A 20,827-nucleotide genomic window follows, 5' to 3' on the forward strand; every position below is an offset into this window, starting at 1 on the left:
ATTACACGAGCAGTATATGCGCCTGTGAACAAGTTTCAAGGACTCATGAAAGTGGATATTGACTATAAGAGCATTTTAGCAATACTTTATAGCATTCTTAATTATATTAAAGCAGTTTAAAATAAATTCTTTCAAGGAAAAAAATAAATGCCACATTTGGTTCAATAAACAACAGAATTGTTGAAAGAGAAGTCTGTAAAAAATATTTAATTGTCGCATGCATCACTTCCTAATTGTTGAAATGTATAAGAAAAAAAAAGTTTAAAATTAATAAATTATTTTTATATATTAATTTATATTATTTTTCTTATTTTACCCCTTTATATAAAGAAAAAATAATTTTAAAATATAAAAAAATTTAATTAATTTAATTATATTTGAGTTGCTTTCATATTTTACATAGCAAAACTAAATATGAAAAAATTATTTTTCTTAATAATTTTTCTTTTTTTTTTTTTAATACTTTTCGAAAAACCAAACATAACCTTAATTTTTTTTATAAAAAAACCTCTAAATTTTAAATCACTTCTAATAAACAAAAGTAGAAATTAGTGTATTAGAAATAAATGTATCACTTTCATATTGCATCTTGGTAAAAATATCCCAATTTTGCTATTTTAGCATTACATTTTACTCTACTTCCTATGGACGAAGTATGAACAACTTATTGTGATTCTCAAAGGGTTAGTTAACTTCTGCAAACAACAACAACAACAAAAAAAAAAAAAAAAAGGAAAAAAAAAAAGAAATATTGGGTAAGTGAACTTTGAATAAATTAAGATTTAATATATTACATTCAATATTGAGTCTGATTAATTTTTAAAAATAATTTGAAATTTAAAAATCAATTCAATTAATATCATATTTTCCTCTTTTTCGTCTTTTTAACTTCAAAAACATAAAACAAATAAAAATGGAATATAAAACATACGTTGTAGCTGATCTTTTCAAAACTATTTCCAAAGATATATTATGATAAGATAATTTGGGGTTTTAGAAAAATGTTTTGGTGATATATTTTGCTATTCCAAAAAAAAAAGTGGAGTGAAATCATCCACGCAAAGAGAATGAACTTTGTAACTAAGCCACCGCACTTCGACAGGAGTGTGTTTCTGCTATGCAAATAATAGAGTAAAATAAGGTTAAATCTATTCTATGTACACTCAAATTGGATTGAGCTTTATATGATTTTACTATGGGGCGAGCCAAAGTTTTAATGTAATGTAAGTATATTACTAGAAGAAAATAAAATGAAGTCATCCACATACAAAGTTGATTATACAATGTTTTAACATGTGGTTCGGTTAACCATGCACACCTCCATGGATGAGAAATAATATTTCATTAAACGATAGAAAATCTTATGGGGGATAAAAACAGATACAATTATTAGGTTTTGAAATATCCTATATTTTCTCATTCTTTATATCTTCACCTTAAACCACGAACCCTTTCGCTCCACCAAGTGTCTCCCACTCTTCCTCACATCTATATCCTGAACTACGAGAAGCTTTGCTCTATTGGGTATCACTCACTCTTTCTCATATTTCTATCCATTACATATAATCTTCACAAGCTCATATCCTCTTCATAACATTTTCCCCTCATAATCTAAAATATTATTGAGATGTTCCTACTAGCGTTCCTTATTCTATAAGGCATCTAAATACCATCACATATGAACTTAGGAAACATTTTATATATTATTTTTTATAAAAAGAAATATATTCCAATTAGGATCGAATTTGAGACACTTCCCAACCTTTACAAGCTTTCAAATACCAACAAATGAGAAACGAACTCAACACTTGCTAAAGCTATCAAATAAACCATTATTTCTTTTATTTACTTTTAAATAAGATTCATATGAACACAACATTAATACAATGTTTGAGGAATCTTTAAGATAATGAAACAGTGAGAACTTTAAACTCATCCTTTTAGTTTGAGCTAATCACAAAGAAAGTCTAACAATGACTCAAGTACAAATCCAAATGTAGCAAAGTAATAAAATACTACAAGAGTTTTATCAATTTTAGAGATAAATACCTTTGCTAACTCCTATTTGATTACATTAAGACATTGAAGGGTCGAGCATTCTCGTTTATTGCTCTTAATTTGTAACAGTGGGAATGCTATGCAACACAACAGTTTCGATGGTCAAGCCCGGCCCAAAACCAAATAATACTCCCCAATCCAATCCTTCACCTGTGGTAGCCTTTTCCCCTTTCAAGGATTTCTTTCTCATCTCATCCAAAATAAACAATACACATGCACTTGACATGTTACCGTACTCACTTAAAACATGCCTAGTTGCTTCGAGTTTCTTTTTCTCTAAATTGAGTTTTGCTTCAACTGCATCGAGAATTGCAGGGCCACCTGGGTGAGCGATCCAAAATAACGAGTTCCAATCGCTAATGCCAAGTGGGTCAAAAGCCTTAGTCAAGCATTTCTCTATGTTCTCAGAAATTAAAGTAGGCACATTGGGCCATAAATGAAAGGTGAGTCCCACCTCACGCAAGTTTCCGGCAATGGCACCTGCTGAATTAGGAATAAACGTTTGGGCTGCTGAGACGAGCTGGAAAAGTGGTCGTTCAATTGAGATATCTGGATCCGATCCAACGATCACAGCTGCAGACCCATCACCAAAAAGGGCTTGGCCAACTAAAGAGTCCAAAGCATCTTCGGAAGGCCCACGAAATGTAACAACAGTGATCTCAGAGCACACCACAAGAACTCGTGCTCCTGCATTATTCTCTGCAAGATCCTTAGCGGTTCGGAGGACAGTTCCACCTGCATAGCACCCTTGATGGTACAACATCACTCTTCTAACTGATGTTTCGAGACCTAAGAGATTAGCGAGTTTGTAATCCGCACCGGGCATTTCAACACCGGAGGTTGTACAAAATACAAGATGGGTGATCTTGGACTTTGGTTGGCCCCACTCTTTAAGAGCCTTCAATGCTGCTTCTTTACCCAGTTTGGGTACCTCAGCAGTGATAATCTCTTGTCGTATGTTAAGAGATGGAGCCATATAAGCACCAATGTTTGGGTGCTCCTCAAGCATTTCTTCGGTCAAGTGAATGTAACGCTTCTTGATCATTGATTTGTCACCTGTAAATAAAGTAACATGAACACATTAATTTTACCAATCGACAAGTCATATGGTATATTGTTCAAGATGATCCACATGCATTTAACATTGAAGCAAGTATAAAAGATTATTCTTAATTATAGCTAGCAAAAATTATTGTGTTTCTTAGCAATGCTATATGATTCAAAGAATAGCTCTTCAAGCCATTACAGTCAGGTGAAAGGAATATTGGTGACTGAAGTAAAATGATTTTCAAGTTTCCTGAAGTATTTTATCTAAAAGCTATACTCTAGAAAGCTTGAAAAATTCATTCACTTGGAGGTGAGCCTCACCAAATATCAGTCACATATATACAGAAGTGTCATGCATATAAAAATTCTTTCATGAATATACTTACATATGCGATTGAATTTCTTCTTCAACTCAGTCATGTGCTCGCTCTTAGTGACCCTGAAATAGTAATCAGCATAGTCAGACTGGTAGACACAGTGGTCGGGAGTAGCTGTGCCAATGGCTAGGATGGTGGCCGGACCCTTGGCACGTTGAGCGTTTCTAATTTCCTCTACTGAAGCCATGGATGCCAGCTAGGTACTCAAATTGAAGCTTAAGATTAAGTTGAGGAAGGAAAGAGAACTCAAGTGCTTAGAGTTGGCTTGAGAAAGCTGGTTGTGAGTGTCGGGCTTTTATAACCTGTGTCTCACCAACTCTCATCCATTGGTAGTCAATAAATAATGTTAGGTATTTGAATTTGCATTTTGAATAGTCAGTTGGCTTCAAAGTTTGTGTGCTTGAGTTTCTTTTGGATTTTCAGACGTGTGTATATGTGTTTATGTATTCGCGCGTGTTGTTTCTTCATTCTTCTTTGTCCTTCACCTACCCATATACGATGGATACATCCATAGGAAGGAGAGAGCATTCAATCCGGTTACGGCCGAAGAGAAACATTTTTATATATAGAGACAAAGACTTTTCCAGCCTCTTACTGGAAATTAAAAAATTGTTCATTTGACTTTTCCACGGGTGGGAAGCTGCTACCAACTTTCCTCATTGCTTATGAAAAGGTCATTCAAAGTTGGATTTCTAAATTTGAAGTAATAATCTCAACAGCCCAATGACTAATACACTATTTTTCTTTCTTCCGGATAACATCACATGTTATTTAACTCATTCAAAAAATAATTTAACAAATATCTCATTTTTATTTAACCTATTTGGTGATATAACTTGCTGGGCATTATTTTGATTCTCAAAAATAAAAAAAATAAAAAAGAAAATTAGATTAAAAATACAAGTCTCCATCAAATATCCACGAAATAACTTGGAAAATAAGTACAACTTTAATTTTTGTTCACATAAATTTGATTCGAAAATATCTTCATAGCATTAGAATATTGCAAACTGTTGGTTGTCATGTCAAAAATTGGAATAAATTTTAATTTGTACCCTTAAGAAAGCCCCAAATTAAATATCTTGTAATTACCCGTGCATTAGCATTATAAGTGTAAATTTATTACATGTGCGTTGAACAAGTTTCAAGGACCCACGAAAGTGAATATTGACTATAAGAGCATTTTAGCAATACTTTATAGCATTCTTAATTATATTAAAGCAATTTAAAATAAATTCTTTCAAGGGAAAAAATAAATGCCCACATTGGATTCAATAAACAACAGAATTGTTGAAAGAGAAGTCTGTAAAAAATATTTAAATCTCTCATGCATCACTTCCTAATATTTTAAGTGCTGATTAGATGTTTTTCTTTTCTTGTTTTTAAGTTTTTCTCCCACTTTTACTCTCATTTTAGCATATCAAATTATGCCTTATATCAACTAATGGGATGGTTTATATGTTGGTGAGCCATCGTCTTCAACGATGGTGCCTCTACTTCAGAAACTTGAGCAGAAATTGATGCTTGTATCAGATACCATAAATGAATGGTTCATATTGATAGAAACTAAACTGAAAACTATGTTTTTCATTTCATCTCTTGAATATAATAGCAGCATCATGGTTTTTATACCAGTTTATTTAACTGTTATACTAACTACTCTACTGTACAATTGTTCTAACTTCCCTGGGTTGTCGTAACTAACTGGGAGCTGAGTTCTTGATTAGTTTGGTTTGGGAGGGCTGAAGCTTGAGTGTATTCTGTTTGGCTATCATCCCCCCTCAAGCTCATAGGGCAAGGAACAGTGCTTGGTAAAAATGTTAGCAATTTTATCACAAGTTGGAATGTAGTGGATGCTGAGATTTTTGTGAAGAACATGATCTCGGATGAAGTGAAGATTTAGTTCAATGTGCTTGGATCGAGCATGAAAAACTGGGTTAGCAACCAGATGAGCTATGCTTTGATTATCACACCAGACAAGAGAATGAGCAGAGAGAGAGAGACATAACTCTTGGAGCATAGGTTGGACCCATTCGATTTCTGAGGTTAGAGAAGCTAGACCGCAATATTCAGATTCTACATTGTTGCGGGATACCAACCTTTTTTTGGTCGATGACCAAGATATCAGGTTGGGTCCAAGAAAGAGACAATACCCACTATTACTCCGACATTCATCTGGGCAAGAGGCCCAATCTGCATCTGTAAACCCTTGAAGATTAAGGGAGTTAGCTTGGTGCAGCTATAGACCATAACTGGAGGTGCCTTTTAAATAACGAAGGATATGATTAACTGAAAACCAGTGAGTTTTTGTGGGATTGGCCATGAATTGGCAAGCTTTGTTAACAGCATATGCAATGTCGGGTTGAGTTAAAGTGACATACTAAAGGACACCGACGGTGCTACGATAGAGCTTGAAATTCCAAAATAGAGGACCATCATGTTGTGAAAGAGTTCTGCCCAGCATTCTAGGTGTGTGTGCTAGTTTGGAATCCAACATATTTGTATGTGCAAGAAGATCCTGGAAATATTTGAACTGACTGAGGTGCATCCTACTTCCATAGTGTATTACCTCAATACTAAGAAAATAATTCAGGCGTCCAAGATCACGGATGGAAAAGGTAGAGTTGAGATAGGAAATAAAATAGGAAATTTGAGAAGAATTACTTCCAGCCACCAGAAGATCATCAACATAAACAAGTAAGATTAAAACATCAGTTGTTGAATGCCGAAAAAACATGGAACTATCAGTTCTTGAGGCTTGGAATCCCCATTGAAGAAGGGCATGACTAAGCTTATGAAACCAAGCTCGTGGGGCTTGTTTAAGTCCATACGGTGCTTTGTTGAATTTACAAACATAGGAAGGAAACTGAGGATCAACAAAACCACAAGGTTGAGCCATGAATACTTGTTCATCAAGGTCATCATTCAAAAATGCATTTTGAACGTCTAGTTGTCTGAGTGGCCATGGGAAAGAAACAGCAATGGCAAGCACAATTCTTATTGTTGAAGCTTTCACCACAGGACTAAAAGTTTCAAAGTAATCCAGACCTAGAATTTGCGTGAAACCTTGAGCGACTAACAATGGTGTTATTCGGTTTATATTTTAATTTGTATATCCAACGATATCCAATGATTTTGCTATCAGCAGGATGAGGAACTAGCTGCCAGGTATGGTTCTGTATGAGAGCTTTGTATTCCATTTCCATGGCTGAAACCCAATTTGGATCCTTGGAGTCTTGTTGGAAATAATAAGGTTTAGTAGGTTTATGAGTCAAAATAAGCTTGTTCTTAAAGATTCCAGTTTTTGCCCGGGTGATCATAGGATGTGAGTTGTGTGGTGCTGAGGGATTAGTAAGAAAAGAACTGGAAGATGCAGTGAAAGGAACTGGAATAGGGTCGGGTATGGGAATTAAAGAAGCTGAATTATGGGAAGAATGACATGAATGGGGAGAGGAACTGAAGACTATGAAGTCTGAGTTGGTGGAATAGACAATGGTATAGGTAATAAGTCTGGAGTAGACGTGAACTGATAACAAGAAGATGCAGATGAGGTGTTAACAGTCTGTTGGAATGGAAATTTTGTCTCATGGAATTTTACATGTCGAGTGATATATATGTAGTTGGAGTTAGAGTCAAAGCACATGTAACCTTTATGAGTAGGACTATAGCCTAGAAACACACACGGACTAAAGCGATAACAAAGTTTATGGTTATTATACGGGCGAAGGTATGGATAGCATAGGCAATCAAACACTTTGAGATGGTCATATATAGTTTGGAATTTTATTAAACAACACTTGAAAAGGAGATTGAAATTGAAGAACTTTAGTTGGTAATCGATTAATGAGGTAAGTAGTTGTATGAAAGGCATAAAGCCAGAATTGTAATGGTAAAGAAGTAATGGCTAATAAGGCAAGACTAGTCTCAACTAAATGTCTCATCTTTCATTTAACTCGGCCGTTTTGATCAGGAGTGTAGGGATAAGAACATATATGTGTAATCCTATGAGTGGTAAGATAAAGAGTGAAAGTTTTGAATTCTCCACCATTATTAGATTGCAAACATTGAATACAAAAAGAAATTTGATTTTCAACCATTGTTTTAAATTTGATGAAGGTCGGTAAGGCTTGATCTTTTGTATGTAGAGAATATATCCAAGAAAACCGGGAAAAGTCATCAATAAATAGAAGAAAATATCGAGCACCAATTGTAGATGGAGTTAGGGCAGGTCCCCATAGATTAGTGTGAATTCAAGCAAGAGGATGAGAAGCTCTATAATTTGACAAAGAAAAAGGTAATTTTGTGACTCTTTGCAACTGGACAAGCAGAACAAACATCACGTTTATTTCTTTGATAAGCAATATTACATGAATTAAGAGCTTTTGTCAAAATATCATCAGCTGGATGACCAAGCTTGGAATGCTAGAGGCTAGAGGTCATGTTTGACATTGTAGGAGTGTAGAAGACTGTAGGGGCATCAACAGTCAAATGAGGGAATTCATATAAGCCATTCTTAAGTTTTCCTTGAAAAAGAACTTGTCTTGAGACCTGGTCTTTGACAAGAAAGAACTTTGGATGAAACTCAAAAAAGACGTTATTATTAGTACAAAATTTGGAAACACTAATTAGATTAGTAGTGAGGCGAGAAACATGGTAGACTTTCTTTAAATGAAAATTTACTGAAGGTGGACAAAAAGAATTTTGAACCAGTGTGGAGGATTGGAAGTTTCTTACAATTTCCAACAATAACTCGCTTATTTCCTTTGTATGCTTGAACATCAGAGAGAGTCTCAATATCTTGAGCCAGATGATGAGTGACCCCACTGTCAAAGAACCATGTCTCACTATTTTTCGGAGTTGGAGATGCAACCATAGCTTGCATTTGGTTGTTGCCGCTAGATGTATTATATACAAAAGGACTATTTGCAGATGTATAGCCTTGAAAATTAATATCAAATCTGTGATAGCACTTGTGAATAGTGTGACCATATTTTCCACACAATTGACACTGTGGACAATCAGTAGAGATAACGTGGTTTCTTTATCATCTGCCACCAGATGGATATCTTCTTGGTCCAGGGCCATTTTTGTTTTGAGAGAAACTGAATCTATTGTTGTGCCTTTTGTTGTTGTTATTTTTGTGTTGAGAGGTTGCAATATTTGCATTAACAAGATAACTTTCAGGTACTGTATTTTGGAGACACCATCGTTGTTCGTGAATAAGAAGAACACTATGAACTGAGTGAAGAGAGAGATCATCTTCTCGTGCTGTTAAAGAAACTACTATGAAGTTGTAATCAACTCCAAGACCCGCAAAAAGTTGAAGAATTTGGTCTCTTTCAAACACTGATTCTCCAATTCTGCTAGGTTATCATAAATGTTCTTGATCCTAAGGATATATTCCATCATTGACAAAGACCCTTTTCTTATTGTTTGGAAGTCTAATCGGCATGGCATTACTCGAGCCTTTGATGAAGCTGAGAATATCTTCTCTAATGCACTCCATGTTGCATAAGAAGTCTGAAACCCAACAATTTGTCCCATAATTTTGGGAGTAAGGGCGGAGTAGATCCAACTCAAGATCATAAGATCAAAACATCTAAAAAATGAATTCTGGGTTTAAGACACTAGTGTTTGTTTCTTTTAAAGGACACACCTTCAAACCATCAATGTAGTCTTCAAAGCCATTAGCAAATATTACGTTTTCCATTTGGGTTTTCCACAAAATGTAGTTATTTCTATCAAGTTTGATCGGGAGTGTATGATTAAGTACCTGTGTTTGTGGAAGAATGTCATTTGAGGAAGAAGACGCAGGCGCTACTCTAGTTTGCAGATCAGAAGACTGAGTTGAATTTACCATTAGTAAGACAGATGATATTTTGAGAGATGAGCACATTGTGCAGCCTAAAGTTTATCTTTTCAAGAATACTTCTTTCAAGACCTCGTTCTTCTCTGATATGATAGAAACTGAATTGAAAATTGTGTTTTTCATTTCATCTCTTGAATATAATAGCAACATGATGATTTTTATACCAGTTTATTCAACTGTTACACTAACTACTCTACTATACAACTGTTCTAACTTCCCTAGGTTGTTGTAACTAATTGGGAGTTGAGTTCTTGATCAGTTTGGTTTGGGAGAGTTAAAACTTGAGTGAATTCTGTTTGACTATCACATACACGAGTTATTATTGACAAAATGAGAGCTTACTTCGATGGGTTCTTGTTGGTTTTTCTTTTTCGAGGCCCATCTAGTGTTTTTTCTCCGCAGAACTCCATAATATTAGAAGTGGATTATTTGAAATTCCTTAAAGGTCTATTGTGGCCCAATGGTGATGTTTTGGTAGCAGACTATGGGATAAGAATCTAAGAGAATTCCACTGTAGTTTGCATTTACATCCACCTACCTAAGTAGATGAAGGTTGACCACTATTCTGCCTAGCACCGCCTCGCAAGTGAAATGTGAGCTTGGAAAGTCAACAATGAATCACAACGAGGATATACCTTTTATAAGTATATCAGCTACTTGATCCTATGTAAGCTCATAATGAATGTGAAGGGCATGTTGCATCACTTTCTCTTAGTCAATCTCAATATGTACAAGCATGGAAGATAGGATTGGTGGTCAGCATGGGAGCATTAATATTGTTGCAGCCTTTGAAAAAAAAAGACCAAGTTTTTGCAATAGTGACTAGATCCAAGTTAGTTATGGTATTAACAAGACTTCAATATTCAGACTACGTGCTAAAGCGAGAGACCACCCATTGTCTAAAACTCCATGAAATAAAATTGTCATTGAGAAAAAAAAAAAAAAAAACAATTCCTTGATGTGGAGAATCTATCATGTGGATCACTTACCCAATTAGCATTTGAGAAAGTAATCAAATTGATTCCAAGCATAAATGAGAGATGAATGAATAAACTATGATGTATTATACCCTTAAGTTGTAAATAATGGACTTCACTACCTGCCAATGATATATTGTTGAAGTATGCATGAATTGACAAACCGTGTTACAACATATGAGATTGTAGGCATGTGATTATTATGTAATAAAGCACCAACCATTGATCAATATAACATGGTATAAAGGTTTGACCCTTATGTAGTTTGAGCTTGATACTTGCATAACTTAGGCCAAATAAAGGTTTGGCCCTATCTATCTTTGTACATCCTAATAGGTCTCAAATATATTTCTTTTGATTAGGATGTAATCTGTGTTTAGACCTGTCAAGATAGAATTGTAAAAAGCATAACATAATGTGACAAATTTTAGTTTCATTAACAAACTTGTTTATTTATGATTCTAGTTTCCTTTATTATCATATTAGCATTAATTATTTATACGAGTATTCACATCACTCACTTGGATTGCACATGACTTGGGTATATTAGAAGTTGCAAAAAATATCCAAGTCATGTGTTTCTTAAGAGATGATAACTTGTTCACAATCAATTCTTGGATTTAGGTAATCCATCAGAAACTATAGTATTGTACTACCTCCTAATTAAAGGGACGACTACTTTTGGTTATTGGGATGGTTTTTTCATGCTAAGTGTACTAATATGTATAATTACACATTGGATAAAATCTATGGTGAGTCATAGCATTAGCTATTAAACAATCATGATTCATTAAGTCATATACTGAATAGACTCTCAACCATGAGTGGATATTGATCTTGTGTTGAAATCAACAAGAGATTTTGAATTATGGGTAAGACCCTAAAGTGGTCGTATATTCCCTATGGATTGTGTCACTATTGATGGACATTGGTGACAATAAGTATTCTGATAAAGGCATCACGATATCTCATAGGATTGAAACAATATGTCCCTTGGTGATCGTAAGGATATGTGAGCAAGAAAACTATGGTCATAGTAATTTCTTAAGTGATATTTGACATATACTCATTGTGAGTTAGAATATTTAGTTCATCATATAATAGGAAGACATGTAACTCGAGGATTGGAGAGATAATCTTGAGAGAATGATAGCATATGTCTCATTAAATTAGGAAAATCAATTCATGAGGAGTCTACTGTGGTGAATAAAAAGTCATAGACCCAAGCTTTGTCTTGTTGTAACATCAGAAGATACTGGATTATAGTTGACTCTCTTTAATGGATTGTTGAGTCAACATCAGAATTAGATTTTAAGGGAGCCAATATTTTCGTGTGAATCCCAATGGTTCCTGATCAAGCTCCTGATTCATGGTGGCACATTTATTTGAGAGAATTATAAGTTTGTGGTGGTTCATAAATATGCATAAGGGCATTTTGGTAAAACCATAAAGTTACACTAAATATTATAAATGGTCTTTTTAGAATGGACTAATTAATTAATTTAAACTCAAAAAGGTAAATTAATTAAATAGAACCCAAGTGGGCTCGATTAAGTAACCCAAGCTCAAGTTGGACTCAAGTCCTAGGGAAGCCTATACAAATCCCCTTAGGGGTTTCAAGCTTCACTTGTATCCTTATCTTCTAAAGTCTAGAAAACAAAACCCTAAAGAGTCCATTTACAAAAGTCTACCTTTCTCTTTTCTAGAGATGCATGAAATGAGTGATCAGGCAAACGATCTTTGATTCTACAAGATCTACAACACCATCACAATTACTTCATCGAATTGAATTCAATCTAGGAACATTCAAATCACTAGTATATCACTCAAAATCTCTAGATCTATATTTTATTATGGTTTTGATTTCCATTTTTTTTCCTTCTAGTAGATCTAGAGAGTTCAAGAATAGATTGTTGTAGACCCTACATTTTGTTCTCCTAGCACATGTCTTATTAGGTATTTGTTCGATACTTTACAGCAATTCCCTAATGGCCTATTACTACTCGTGTAGCCTATCTTTTCTAAGCTACCTTGGGTACTTTGGTTGAAAGATTTATCGAACCTCATTGTGACTCTTGACAACTCTAACTTAGACTTAGGCACACTTAGGCACCATAGTGTCACGGACTTAGTCGTTCACTAAGCTCATGCGGCACTTAGAAAAGCCAAGACGCTTAATCTTGCTAAGTCAACCTTGCTCCCCAATGCTTACCTTGCTAGGCTAAGACACTCGCAACTCAAAAGCTTAAGAAGCTTGGTAGGCAACTCTTGAAAGAATGGAAGCTTTCACTAACTCAAGGAAACCTTTACAAGTGCTTGGATGCTCACTTGCTTGGTTAGGAAGTGATTTGGGTCGTGCCTTGGCCAAATGAGGGTCTCACCTATTTATAGGCACCAATGGAATTATTTGGAACCTTGGAGGGTTCCTTACAAATCAAGAATATTCTAGAACATCCTACCCTATTCTATGTACAACCCTATGTACAAGAATATACAAGAGATTCCTAGAAGTCTCTATAAAGCCTTGGACTCCTCTCATGCCTTCCACCATAATGTAGAGATGTGTGGACATCTCTAGGCATTTTTAGAACCTTCCACACTCTTCCCACCAATGGCTTAGTGTAGATGGCTCCAGGAGTCTCCAGAAGCTTCCCTCCTCCTATATAAGCCCATGGGGAGGGTCATTTGAAGTATTTTGTGACACTCTTCCCCACCGATGCCGTCGACATCCTCATTGTTGCCTCATTCTAAAACCTCTCGATGTGTTTCCAGAATTTTCTCAAGGCATTCGCATGTTCCCAGCTTACCTGCCTCTTAGGTAGTCCTTTCCATCGGACTAGATACTCTATCACAGGATGGACCCCTTGTCTCCTGGTGACCCATTCAGCCAGGATATTCTTCACCTCCTTCTCCCATGAGGCTTCAGATGGATGCAGACCCATGCACTTTTGATGCTTAGAGTGCTGCTTCCTCTTACCCATTGAGTTCACATTTCCCTTGGTGACCTCTTCCATGTGTGTGCGGGCTACCTCATCTCGCTCCCCTTTTTCCTCCTTTACTTGCACCCCTGCTAGTAAGAAGGTCTCAGGCGTACTAGGCTTCGGGTTGAATTAGAGGGCACCTAGTAGCTGCATTGAGCCCATATGTGCTTCGTCCTCCTACTCCCTCTCCTCGATCATGGCACTGAACGCCTTCCTCTTTGGACAATCCCGTGCCCAATGTGGACCGTCACACAGGAAGCATTTGATTTTAGGCGTAAACTCCTTCCTTTCCGCCTTATCCCTTCCTTCTCGGACGTTAGACATCTTGCCTGATCCCTTTTTAGGAGCATTGTGGTCCCTTAGAACCTCGTCTCCCCTACCCATGGCGTGGCTATCCTCCAAAGACTCAACCTTGGAGGAGTCTCCCCTCTTATAATCCGTTAAAGACTTTGCTACTACCATGGCAGTGGCTAAGTCTTGAACACCTCGACGCCTCAATTCCTGCCCGGCCCACCCTTGCAGGTTATCCATGAAGTTGAATAACAACTCCTCCCCAGTCATGTTAGGAATCTCAAGCATGAGCAAAGAGAATTCCTTGACATAGTCGCGTATCGAGCCTGCATGCTTGAGACGCCTCATGTTTTTCCTAGCCAGGTAAGCCACATCCTCAGGGTAGAACTGCCTCTTGATCTCCCTCTTGAAGTCTTCCCACGTCTCTATGGTGCAAATGCCTTTCTCCATATCAGCAAACCTCCGACGCCACCATAGAATAGTTGTGTCAATAAGGTAGAAGGTTGCAGTTCTTACCTTAGCCGCCTCATCCGTCAATGCGATAGCCTCAAAGTATCGCTCCATATGCCATAAGAAGTTATCCAACTCCTTGGCATCTCGATTGCCACTAAACCTATGTGGCTTCGGCACCTCCACCCTAGATGCCTCCTGTGTGGCCATGACCCGTGCCGACACAGCAGCCTTGTAGATGGCCAACTCCTGCCTAACCTCCTGGTCTCGGGACTCCATTCGAGTGGTCAAGGCCTCTATCCTTGACTCCATGCTAGCAAGCATGCTCAAGACCTTTCCTTGGAAGGACACAAACTCCTCGTGCGACACTGGTTGAACCTGTGAGACTAGCACCCTCTCACGAAGGTCTTGGATCTGCTCCCTTAGATCCTCTAAGCCCTTCTCCATGCCTTGCTCGATCAAGTCCAACCCCTCCCGAGTGTTCGCCTTGGCTAGCTCCACCTTGGCTAACCTTGCCTCCATGTTGGCAATGGCATCACGAGATTTATCCTTCTTGCCCCTGCCCCGTGCAGTAGGCTCGGTCTCCCTCCCACGGGTTTGCTCGCTAATCTCCTCCACGTTAGAGCCCGACATGCTTCCTTTGCTATGCCACTTCGTAACCGCGCTCTGATACCACTTGTCACGGACTTAGTCGTTCACTAAGCTCGTGCGACACTTAGACAAGCCAAGATGCTTGATCTTGCTAAGTCAGCCTTACTCCCCAATGCTTAGCTTGCTCGGCTAAGACACTCGCGACTCAAAAGCTTAAGAAGCTTGGTAGGCAACTCTTGAAAGAATGGAAGCTTTCACTAACTCAAGGAAACCTTTACAAGTGCTTGGATGCTCACTTGCTTGGTTAGGAAGTGATTTGGGTCATGCCTTGGCCAAATGAGGGTCTCACCTATTTATAGGCACCAATGGAACTATCTGGAACCTTGGAGGGTTCCTTACAAATCAAGAATATTCTAGAACATCCTACCCTATTCTATGTACAACCCTATGTACAAGAATATACAAGAGATTCCTAGAAGTCTCTAGAAAGCCTTGGACTCCTCTCATGCCTTCCACCATAGTGTAGAGATGTGTGGACATCTCTAGGCATTTTTAGAACCTTCCATACTCTTCCCACCAATGGCTTAGTGTAGATAGCTCTAGGAATCTCCAGAAGCTTCCCTCCTCCTATATAAGCCCATGGGGAGGGTCATTTGAAGCATCTTGTGACAATAGGCCCACTTAGGTACCATAGGTCCACTTAGGCACCCTAGGCCCACTTAGGCACCCTAGGCCTATTTAGATACACTTGGCCCATTAGGCACCACCTTAGGCCCACTTAGGCACCCTAGGCCCTTTTAGATACACTTGGCCCATTATGCACCATCTTAGGCCCACTTAGGCACCCTAGGCCTATTTAGATACACTTGGCCCATTAGGTCCCACCTTAGGCCCACTTAGGCACACTATGCCTATTTAGATGCACTTGGCCCATTAGGCACCACCTTAGGCCCACTTAGGTTCACCTTGGCCCGCTTAGATTCACCTAGACACCTTTCAACTTGCACACATTCATCCTACGTCACTTAGGCACTTTTTCAAAATAGGTCACTTGGACACTTCTTTTGACATAGTTCACTTAGGCATGTTCTTGAATAGATTAATAATGCATTTTCCCTTTTTTAACTTTAAAAACATAAAACAAATAAAAATGGAATATAAAACATATGTTGTCAGTGATCTTTTCAAAACTATTTCCAAAGATATATTATGATAACATATTTTGGTGTTTTAAAAAAATGTTTTGATGACATATTTTGCTATTAATTCTAGAAAAATGTGGAATGAAATCATCCATGAAAAAAGAATGGACTTTGTAACTAAGCCACCGCTCTTTAGCAGGAGTGTGTTTCTGCCGCACAAATGAAAGGGTCAAATGAGGTTAAATCCATTCTATGTATACTCAAATTGGATTGAGTTTTATTTGATTTCAGTGTTGGTGAGCTAAAGCTTTAATATAAATATATGTTGAAATCCGTGGAACGATTTTTGGTGAAAATAATAGAAAAACGAGAAAGAAGAACACGCGGATTTAACGTGGTTCGGCTAATTGTCTACGTCCACGGGAACAGGGAAAAGGATTTTCACTATGTTAAAATTAGGGTTACATAAAAGGGTATTTATATTAACCCTTGGGTAATGAAATTTCAAAAATACCCCTGAATCATACTGTAGGGGGCGTTGCCCTGTACGCCCCCAACCTATCGTTCGCCCATAATAATAGAAATACAAGCCTAAATGACAAATGTCGTCGCTCCCGCATTTGCATTTTTTTCTCCATGTGTTTCGCTCAAATATGAGCCACATACTACAACAATCTCCACCTTGGCGAATATTCACTCCCCCTTTAGGAGACAAGAAACATAGCTTGTAACTCCACCTGAGACAATAGTTTAGGGTATCTCTCATCTAGCATTTGGAGACATTAATCAAGTTCAAGCAATGCTTAAACTTTTCTATGGTAACAGGCTTTGTCAACATGTCTGCTGCATTCTCAGAGGTGTGAACCTTCTCAAGTAACAGTTCACCAGAAGAAACCAATTCCTTGATCTTGTGAAACCTCACATCTATGTGTTTGGTCCTTGCATGATACACCTGGTTCTTTGCCAAATAAATGGCACTCTGACTATCACAATATAATTGAACTCCACCTTGTTGAATACCCAACTCCTTAACCAAACCTGTAAGCCATAATGATTCTTTTCCAGCCTCAGCTATTGCCATATATTCTAACTCAGTAGTAGATAGTGCAACTAAAGACTATATCATAGACTTCCAACAAATAAGTCTCCCACCAAGGGTGAATACATAACCTATGGTAAACTCCTGTCATCCAAGTCTCCTGCATAGTCTACATCAACATATCTTCTAACTGAAGGATCAATCTATTGTTTGTTAAACATGATGCCATAGTTTGTAGTACTCCTTAAGTATCTAAAAATCCATTTGACTGCATCCCAATTCATTCTTCCCAGATTTGATAGAAACTTGCTCACCACACTAACAGCATGCACCAACTCTGGTCTTGTACAAACCATAGCATACATCAAGCATCCCACTACACTTGCATATGGAACCTTTGACATGTCTTTCACTTCATCATCTGTCTTTGGACATTGATTAGTAGACAACCTAAAATGATTTGCCAAAGGTCTCTTAACATAGTTATACTAAGATAACCATAGTCTCCCTGAAGCTCTATCCCTGTGAACTCCATTCCAAGGATCTTCTTGGCTACACCTAAATCCTTCATGTCAAATTCCTTACTTAACAAAGACTTCAACTTATTGACCTCGATCATACTCTTTGCAGCAATTAACATGTCATCCACATAGAGTAATAGAAAAATAAATGATGATGAATCATCTAAGCTCTTTACATAAACACAACAATCATACTCACATCTCTTTTAGCCAATCCTGATCATGTAGGAGTCAAATCGCTTGTACCACTGCTTTGGGGATTGCTTCAACTCATAAAGGGATTTCCTCAATTTACAGACCAAGTGTTCTTGTCCAGGTTGAATAAACCTTTCTGGTTTTACCATATAGACCAACTCCTCCAAATCACCACGAAGAAAAGTTGTCTTTACATCCATTTGCTCTAACTGCATGTCAAAATGTGTTACCAAACCCAACACTATCCTGATGGAAGTGTGTCAAAATTCGCTCCATTCCACTCCACTTTGCTTTGGCATTTGCCTCTTTTTCTCCATATGTCTTTCGCTCAAATATGAGCCACATACTACAACAATATATGCATAGAAGAAAATAAAATAAAACTATCCACATATAAAGGTAAATGATGTTTTAACATGTTCGATTAACCATATACACACCTTCACTGATGAGAAATAATATTTCATTGTACAATAGAAGATATCATGCAGGACAAAAATGGATGCAATTATTGAGTCTTGAATCATCTTATATTTTTCCACTCTTTGTATTTTCACCCTGCATTATGGACCACTTTGCCCCATCAAGTATCTCTCACTTATCCTCATATCTATACCCTAAACCATGAGTTGTTTTACTCTACTAGGCGTCTCTCACTCTTTGTTGTATTTTATTTTATCTATCGCATATAGTCTTCACAAACCTATATCTTTTTCATAACATTTTTCCTTTACGACCTAGAATATTTGTTGAGGTATTCCTACTAGTATTCCTTATTCTATAAGGCATCTAATCACCATCACATATGAATTTAGGAAGTATTTTATATAATATATATTTTTTTTAAAAGGAAATATATTCCAATTAGGAATTTGAGACATTTCCCAATATTTATAAGCTTTCAAATACCATCAAAGGAGAAACCAATTCAATTAGCACTAGAGCTATCAAAAAATCCATTACTTCCTTTATTTATTTTTCCATCAGATTTATATGAACACAACATTAAAATATTTGAAGAATCTTCAAGATAATGAAACATTGAGCACTTGAAACTCATCTTTTTAATTTCAGCTCACAAAGAAAGTCTAATAGTGACTCAATTACAATCCAAATTTATCAATGTAATGAAATACTATAAGAGTATTATCAATTTTGGAGATAAATACCTTTATTAACTCCTATTTGATACAATACAACATTAAAGGTACCATTCTCCTTTACTTCACTTAATTTGAAACCGTAGGAATGCTATGTAGCACAACAGTTTCGATAGTCAAGCCGGGCCCAAAACCGAATAGTACTCCCCAATCCAATCCTTCACCTGTGGTGGCATTTTCCCCCTTTAGGGATTTCTTTCTCATCTCATCCAAAATAAACAACACACATGCACTAGACATGTTACCATACTCACTTAACACATGCCTTGTTGCTTCAAGTTTCTTTTTCTCTAAATTGAGTTTTGCTTCAACTGCATCAAGAATTGCAGGGCCACCCGGGTGAGCAATCCAAAATAACGAGTTCCAATCCCTGATACCAAGTGGCTCGAAAGCTTGACTCAAGCATTTCTCTATGTTCTCGGAAATCAAAGTAGGCACATTAGGCCACAAGTGAAAGGTGAGTCCCACCTCACGTAAGTTACCCGCAATAGCACCTGCTGAATTAGGAATAAATGTTTGGGCTGCTGAAACAAGTTGAAAGAGGGGTCGTTCAATCGAGACATCTGGATCAGATCCAACAATCACAGCTGCAGACCCATCACCAAAAAGGGCTTGACCTACCAAAGAGTCTAAAGCATCCTCAGAAGGCCCACGAAATGTAACAACGGTGATCTCAGAGCACACCACAAGAACTCGTGCTCCTGCATTATTTTCTGCAAGATCTTTAGCAGTTCGAAGGACAGTTCCACCTGCATAGCACCCTTGATGGTACAACATGACCCTTCTAACCGATGTTTCAAGGCCTAAGAGATTAGCGAGTTTGTAATCCGCACCGGGCATTTCTACACCGGAGGTTGTACAAAATACAAGATGGGTGATCTTGGACTTGGGCTGACCCCACTCTTTAAGAGCCTTCAATGCTGCTTCCTTACCGAGTTTGGGTACCTCAGCAGTGATAATCTCTTGGCGTATGTTAAGAGATGGAGCCATATAAGCACCAATGTTTGGGTGCTCCTCAAGCATTTCTTCAGTCAAATGAATGTAACGCTTCTTGATCATTGATTTGTCACCTATAAATAAAATAACGTCAACACATTAGCATCACCAATCAACAAATCATTTAGTATATTGTTCAAGATGGTGGACATGCATTTAACATTGAAGCAAGTATAAAAGGTTGTTCTTTATTATAGCAAAAATTATTAATGTGTTTCTTAGCATTGCCACATGACTCAAAGAACAGTTGTTCAAGCCATTAGAGTCAGATGCAAGGAATATTGGTGACTGAAAGTAAAAAGATTTTCAAGTTTCCTGAAGTAATTTATCTAAAAGCTATACTATAGAAAACTTGAAACATTCATTCACTTGGAGGTGAGCCCCACCTAATACCACACTCGTATATGTATAGAAGTGATATGTATATAAGAATTGATGCATGAATATACTTACATATGCGATTGAACTTCTTCTTCAACTCGGTCATGTGCTCGCTCTTGGTGACCCTGAAATAGTAATCAGCATAATCAGACTGGTAGACACAGTGCTCGGGAGTAGCTGTGCCAATGGCTAGGATGGTCGCCGGACCCTTGGCACGTTGAGCGTTTCTGATTTCCTCAACTGAAGCCATTGATGCCAGCTACGTACTCAAATTGAAGCTGAAGATTAAGTTGGGAAGGAAAGAGAACTCAAATTGAAGCTTGGAGGTGGCTTGAGAAATCTGGGTGTGAGTGTTGGGTATTTATAATCTGTGTCTCACCAACTCTCATCCATTGGCGGTCAATTGATAATGATATACATTCGAAGTGATTTGGGTTTTGAATGATGTGTTGGCTTCAAAGCTGGTGTGCTTGAGTTCATTTTGTGGTGGGGTTGATTTTCAGACATGTGTTATGTATTTGCATCCACAGGAAGACTTTTCCGCTCACTAACTGGAAATTAATACATAGTTTATTTTAGTTTTCCACATGTGGGAGGCTGCTACCAACTTTCTTATAAAGTCAAACTCATTCAAAGTTGAATTTCTGAATTTCAAGTAATAACCTCAACAACCCAATGACTGCTACACTATTTTTCTTCTTCGGCATTACATCACGTGTCATTTAACTTATTCAAACTATAATTCAACAAAT

At 37.4% G+C, this 20,827-nt stretch overlaps 2 protein-coding genes across 2 annotated transcripts; both read right to left on the bottom strand.

Annotated features, from left to right (window-relative positions):
* Nucleotides 1-1,818: 1,818 nt before the first annotated feature.
* On the bottom strand, nt 1,819-3,797 carry LOC100261661 (stilbene synthase 1). The gene is made up of 2 exons (XM_002263845.5): nt 3,492-3,797; nt 1,819-3,114 (listed from the first exon to the last, which is right to left on the bottom strand). The coding sequence occupies exons 1-2, from the start codon at nt 3,667-3,669 to the stop codon at nt 2,114-2,116; spliced, it is 1,179 nt and encodes a 392-aa protein (XP_002263881.1). The 5' UTR covers nt 3,670-3,797; the 3' UTR covers nt 1,819-2,113.
* A 14,772-nt stretch (nt 3,798-18,569) lies between these two features.
* LOC100266849 (stilbene synthase 6-like) lies at nt 18,570-20,424 on the bottom strand. The gene is made up of 2 exons (XM_002263771.4): nt 20,148-20,424; nt 18,570-19,768 (listed from the first exon to the last, which is right to left on the bottom strand). The coding sequence occupies exons 1-2, from the start codon at nt 20,323-20,325 to the stop codon at nt 18,768-18,770; spliced, it is 1,179 nt and encodes a 392-aa protein (XP_002263807.1). The 5' UTR covers nt 20,326-20,424; the 3' UTR covers nt 18,570-18,767.
* Nucleotides 20,425-20,827: the final 403 nt, after the last annotated feature.

This window comes from Vitis vinifera, chromosome 16, assembly GCF_030704535.1.
Source record: "Vitis vinifera cultivar Pinot Noir 40024 chromosome 16, ASM3070453v1".
Taxonomy (NCBI): Eukaryota; Viridiplantae; Streptophyta; class Magnoliopsida; order Vitales; family Vitaceae; genus Vitis; species Vitis vinifera.